This window comes from Diaphorina citri, unplaced genomic scaffold, assembly GCF_000475195.1.
Source record: "Diaphorina citri unplaced genomic scaffold, Diaci psyllid genome assembly version 1.1 scaffold64992, whole genome shotgun sequence".
NCBI classification, from domain to species: Eukaryota; Metazoa; Arthropoda; class Insecta; order Hemiptera; family Psyllidae; genus Diaphorina; species Diaphorina citri.
The window spans coordinates 6,658-13,210 of NW_007442244.1; the positions used below are offsets into that span (position 1 = coordinate 6,658).

The 6,553-nt window shown below is 42.4% G+C and overlaps 1 protein-coding gene across 1 annotated transcript; it reads left to right on the top strand.

The window, feature by feature from the left end:
• Nucleotides 1-1,891: 1,891 nt before the first annotated feature.
• On the top strand, nt 1,892-4,888 carry LOC103523972. Its single transcript, XM_026833182.1, has 3 exons — nt 1,892-1,956; nt 2,456-4,422; nt 4,675-4,888. The coding sequence occupies exons 1-3, from the start codon at nt 1,892-1,894 to the stop codon at nt 4,848-4,850; spliced, it is 2,208 nt and encodes a 735-aa protein (XP_026688983.1). The 3' UTR covers nt 4,851-4,888.
• The last annotated feature ends 1,665 nt before the right edge of the window (nt 4,889-6,553 follow it).

Here is a 6,553-nt window from a genome sequence, read left to right on the forward strand (position 1 = left end):
GTAATTTATTTCGTGTTGATCTCCAGGGTATCCTCCAGTTCTATGTCGTAAGATTGTACCTCCGTTCAACTTTGTTCATGACGTTCCACTAAATGGGAAGATAGGAGAACAGTTGGCAGGATGGAGATGTTTTAGACCACCAATAACAAACTCTCAGGGAGTATAATATTCTGGGAAGAATTTCAGTGCTACACAGAATAGAAAGGTAACTTCTAGATAACGAAGAGAAACCCATTTTTATCTTCGTGGCATACAAATTTTTTATGGACTCTTATTTGAGTGGAAATAAACTGTCTGTGTCCAACCAAACAAAATTTTGTGAGGCAAAAGGGCAGCTTGTCCATGTCGGGGATAAGAGAGGTTCTTAAGACAAGTGTTAGTAGTTTATAGCTGATAGCTAGTGTAAGGCTTAAAGCTTTGTAGACATAGGGTAAGGGCGGGGACTAAAAAGCTAAAGAAAGCTGCTAAAGCCGCCGGTAAAGAGAAGTCCAGGAACAAAGGAACTATTTTAACTAAACCAAATGGTGCCAACGGGACAATCCTTACACAGTACTAATGTCTAAGATAGGTCTATGCCAATGCGACCCTTCTTGACATTGACGCTACAGACGAAACTCAGAGCAGCGGAAGACTTTGTCACTGTCTACCAGTCGAAAGCACCTTCGCTTGGGATAACAAGCCTCGTGATACAGGAATAGCGCAAGTCTGTCCTACAGGTCGCACGTGACCTTCGGACTTGCATAGCGATCTCTACATACACATGTAGCCATGTTAAACAATGTAGGCATCCGCAAGTGTTAAAGCAGTCCACTCGGTACTAGACTATGTAGATGTTACTAAGGGCTCCACGCGTATGATATGTCATTGTCTTCTACACACGAGTGTCTAAACTACTACTTGAGGTATGAGTCTACCACTACTTTACTCATGACTAGACCGTAAGAGCTTTCTACGGAGGCAACGAGGCCTGGCTAAACTGTATCACCCTGTGAAAGACCAAAGACAGTATTTAAACTATACGAGGGGTACATGAGAATACCATTAAAACTGCAGAACTCCATGCCGCGTGGGCCACATCACTAGAAAACCGTTCAGGGGCGAAAGCAAAACCGGTGGAAAACCAGGCGCCTTCGCAAAGCCGTGAACTTTGAGAAGAAAGGTCCCAAACATTTATACAACTTGATGGGGCCAGGTTAGCAAAACCAAGCTCAGGTTTCAAACAAACCCTGATCTATCTCGCTCGTTCGTGTCAGGTGCAAAGATAACCCGACCGCAAGACGATCTGAACCCGGGTGTCCACCTGCTCATGTGCCTTGAAACCCTAAGACCTAGACGATAGTGAAGCGACAAGCCTCTACTCCAGAACCCTGACAAGAAAAACGCTCACATGTGTGGGACATACCATCAGTAACGGTTCGCTCCCCTTGTCACAAGTAAACTAACAGACCATCTAAAATACTTGAGGCTACGCACGAAAACCAATCAAATGTGACAAGTGTCGGCACCGAATTAGGAAACCAAGTATAAGAGGTGTACCGTCGAGGGGTCAAATGAACCAGAATCTTAAGGAAACCTCGACCTGGGCCAAACAAGAACGTCCACGATCACAACCTTAAAACTAAAGTATCTAATCAAGGCTCCTGACGGGCCGATCAGAACGGGACTCAACATCCAAAGAAACCAAACGCGAGTCCTGGCGGTACAATCCACAGGACGGAACTCGCCACGAAAAATTTTCGAACACTCAAAGTAACAACTAACCCAAAAGACAAAAGAAATAATAGGTGATTCTGTTTCGTAACAAAAAGTTGAAACCAGATGCCAAGTACCGGAAAACAAGGTAATCACACGAACTCCTATACAGTTTGGTCCCAACAAGGAGTTACACTAAATGATAAAACTAGTAAGTCACGGAAACAGCTGTAAAGTTAAACTAAGTAATTTAGGAAAGAACCGGTAAGTAAACTAGTAAGTTGGGAAACAATTGTAAGTCAAACTAGTAATTTAGGAAACAACTGTGAAATGAAACAAGTAACTTGGTTGTAAATGGTTCTCCCAGGTGACAACAACAGAAGATGTTTATACGGGCCCCAATCAAGCAAATGTTAAAAGTAACCGCGAACGATCGTCAAAAGGAACCAATATCAACCAGCATTAAAAGGACGGTGTAAACAGTCGAACAGGTACGAGAACCATCACAGAAAGCAACTTACTGTTTACTGGGTAACGTAAGTGTGAGAAAGATACTGTTCGAACTTTATTCTTCAAGCCCCTGAAGCTAGCGAACTAATGGCAAGACCATAACCCTACCAATAATGTCACAACCTTACAAAAGAAAAGAGTAAACCAACAGTTTAAAAGTGAAAACCAAAACTTGCAACACCGAAAATTCTTTAATTTAATTCCCCCCCCCCCCCAAAAAAACAGGCGTTTAAATAGAATTAGACAAATTTAGGTGGAGAACCCAAATAAATTTATCTCCTTCAATTCCAGATCGTCTGAATAAGGCCAGCCAACCAGCGCCTGTCAGTGACACAAACATCTACGTCAAGTTCTCCAACTTCCAACAACTCCACACCGCTCTCTCGCGGGAAACGCCAACACTATCCGCAAATGAGTTGGAAAACACTCCGAAATCCAACGGAGAGAGAAAGTCAAACACGAGTCAGAAACCCAACAAGCTGGATGTTGGAAGAGATATCTCTGAAGAATACCGTGCTAGAAAGGATCGATCTGTCAAAGACGACAGAACTTCCGATCAGAAAGCCCTCAGATGTCACGAACCACATGAAAGCTGGAGTAACCCAAAATATGACACATCCAATAACGTCCAACCCAGTGACCAATCTAATCAGTCGGAAAACACTCAGCAAAGTTGCTTCAAAGATATTAGTTGCTCAAAGAACGCGTTTAATATTCAATCAAATCAGTTGTCCCACAGTCAACACTCAAGTTGCTTCAACGATCTTGGTCGCTCCAACGCGTTCAATGTCCAATCAAACGAGTCTAAAAGTCCTTCCAAAGCTAGTCGTGATTCGGTTGAAATCGTCCAACCCGAACCTGCCCGAAGTGCCAGAAGCCAATGTAGCAGTCAGGGTGGCGTATCCCAAGGAAGTGTGACGGGGAGCTCGTTGCTGTCTTGTTTCAAAACAGATCGCTCCTGGCTTGCGAGATACAGGAATGAACGATACCCGAGCCTGGACTGTCTGACCGATAGTCGTGCGAACAGCTCTGTAAAATCCACGGATAATCAAAGGAGAGGTCCTGTGAAATTTGGAACCGATAATGAAATGAAAGGTTCTGTAAAATCTGGGATGGACGACAATGAAAGTCAAGGTCCCGGAAAATCTACGTTTAGTGTTCAACCAATGCCTGTTGATCATGCTAATCATGGTATTGAAGTAGTAAACGATTTTATGAGACCTACAAATGACATTGTAGATTCGGGACGGCAAAATACAAAGGTGAACAATGCGACTGGTCGTTCCTTAGAAGCTATTGAGCCAAATAAAACAATCGATATAGACGAGAAATCCGTCGAACATCAAGAGAAATCTTCACAATGTATGATGCGTCCAACAACGTCCCCAAGCTTTCTGAGTTACGTAAGAAACCAAACTTTTCCAGGGACAAAATCTTCAGGAACGAATATCATTTCCAACGGTGAAAAACTGATGGAAGGTGAGAAAATGGAAAATACATCGTACGACATTGATTCAGTTGAAGCGGAATTGAATGATTTAAGCATGAACAAGGAATCTATGGTCGATACAAGAACTGGTGAACGATACCAACAAGAGGCCAACATTACAGGAGATGTTAAACTGCAAGTGCCAGCAAATGACATCAACGCCAACGGCTTGCATACAAAACCTGACAATCTAAAAGACTTGCATGCAAAACCTGACGTAGGTTACACACAAGGAAACAGTACTGTGGAATTAGATTCCCGTTCCATAGAAACTCATTCCTTCCGAACCCCCAACACTCAATACCACGAAAACTCAAGCGATATTATTAAATCCCACAAAACCATTAACAAATTCGTCGTGTCCTCCATTGAGAAAAGCGACGAAATCTATGTGGACACGCCAGAGGAAGCGAAAACGAAACAGAACCACGACACAAATCGAGAGGGCGAACAAAGTACCCGAAATAAATCGAATACAAACGCTAAAAACGGCTCTCAACAGAATTTTACTAAAAGGAACAACAAGAGGGATCAGAATCAGTATAACAAATCGATTCGGAACCAATTGTCACACACGGACACTTCTGTTGAAGTAATCAGCCATATCAGAGCTATCAAGGAGGAGATGGAGGATTTGAGTTTCTTACCTATCGGTAGTCATGATGGCAGGGGAAATTCAGTAACAACTTCAGCCATGAGGACTATTGAGCCCAGAAGTCCTAACAATACTGGTAAGTTCCAATAGTATTCTGCTGCTTGCTGTTCTTTGTAAGGAAATTAGGGCTAGGGTTCATCCCAATCCCTGCTATCGTACACAAAGAGCCCACTCTGAGGCTTAGGTGTAGGGGCTAACAGCCCTAAACTGCCCTAAAGTTGGGTTCAACTTATACGAATCTAGGTACTTATCATTTTTTACCGCTAAGTAATGCATATCTACAAGCATTATGGGTCTCTACAAAAACGAATTTTCCTCCATTTCTCAGAAACGAAGAAAATGGGCCAGCCTCTATTGCAAGTCATCAAATTGGAACCCAATATTGTGGAAAGGTCTCCAATCCTTCTGACGGATTATAGTCAATCTCCATCCAATACAAACGAATTCAGTTCGATTGAATATTTGGAAACAAAGGTAAAATTCATAGATGAGACCTTTCTTTGACTTTTTTTTTCTCCACTATTCAAATAATGACAACTACTAATTATTATAACATCACTGGAGAGGTAGTAAAAAATCTAAAACAGACTACAGTGGCATAACATACATACCTAATTAGTCAAAACGTCGTCAAGCTAAGGATAAAGAAAAAATTTTCTGCATTACCAAGCATAAATTTCTAACAGATCCATTGTGCTCAAACTCTTTATTCGTTCCAGGATGAACATGACGTCTAACGTTCCCTAACATCGGAGTCTGACAGACACATAACAGCTGTGTCCCAATAGAGAATCCTTCTGTCGAGCGCAATACAAAAAGTTCACCCAAACCGAACCGGCTTCGGGTGAAAACTCCACGATTGATCTTAACAACTGGAATGAGAGAAAACCAAAGAGTGGAATTCCAAGCCCAGCGGTCTGGAAGCGTTTTCAAGTGCAAACTTACTCCGAATTCGAAGCCCAGTTGTACCAGGCGTTCAGTTCGACCAGACACGAATCAGTTTACGCAAACAGAACGCAGCTATACGCCCAAATATCGCCGATAAACGCTCTCGCGTTCAAGAGACACACCGGTTGGAAAAACACCCAAAGAAAACACCAAAGATCCCAAAAAATCCCACCCAAAGAAACCCCGAAGTTTCGCAAAACTCCAGCCAAAACAAGCACTCGGAGTCCGAAAGACGCCAGCCAACACACTGAGTCCAACCCCTTACACAGACGGAGATCCAAGGACACCCCATGGACGCGGAACGCGCCAAAATACCCGGGCGACGCCAGCGCGAAAGAGGGGCGAACCCTACTAATTCTAAGCTGCCGCTGAAATCTCCAAGCTCTCCGGTGTAAAATCTCCCAGAAGAATGTCCTCTAGAGCTTTCCTTGGCTCGAGTACCCCATCCAATCCTAACCAGTTCAGCACATCGATTGGTAAAGAAGAACCTCTGAGACTATCCGCGATGGCATGGGACAGTCTTATTTTTTGTTTAATCACTCGTACCGCATTTAAATCCGTTTTTGCAGAGAAATTTTCAGTTGCCCAGATCTTTCAAGATCGACTTCCTCTACTACATTCGCTTCAGTGTTTTTTAGGTCAACAGGTTTCAACACCCGTTGTTTGTCATTTCGCAATTCTTGGAGTGGAAAAAGTGCTTTTATTACGTCTCCAGCTGGTTTTACGACACCTAAAAAAAAGGACTTCAATTTACATATTGTCACTTGCGACCTTTTCATGGTGCTGTTTAAAATATGATCATATTCCCCCGATAAAGGAAACAAATCACTCGTTCTGCAAAAATATTCCGAGACTGTTTCAATTCAAAATCAACAAGATTAAAGAAAACAGAAACACTCGACTTTTTACCATAATAGTCGTAAAACGATCAATGAAAATTTAATATGTAATCACTTTTTAATGAAAGATGGAATGTCATAAATAAAGCTATGCATAGCGTTATTAGCAAGGCAATCCGTTGGAAAGTAGTTGTAGAAAAAAAAGAAAGGTATTTTAGTCTTAGCACTTTGACCGCCAAGGCCCCTTTTGCCTTGTTGTTAACCCCACCCGCCAAGTTTTCTCGCCAGTGTCTCGCATAATGGGCAAACAGGCACCTTTGTGAAATCCGTGCACTTATCTGCGAAGCAAGGCACATAATCATGTATTCCAATTTTTAAAATTATCAATTAATTGACTGTGCTTCGAAATATTTGCGAAAA

Coding starts and splice junctions, on each gene's coding strand:
- LOC103523972 (XM_026833182.1), top strand. CDS start 1,892: ATGATAAAACTAGTAAGTCACGGAAACAGCTGTAAAGTTAAACTAAGT. Junction 1,957..2,455: donor AGTAATTTAGGAAAGAACCG/GTAAGTAAACTA, acceptor AGACAAATTTAG/GTGGAGAACCCAAATAAATT. Junction 4,423..4,674: donor CAGAAGTCCTAACAATACTG/GTAAGTTCCAAT, acceptor TCCATTTCTCAG/AAACGAAGAAAATGGGCCAG.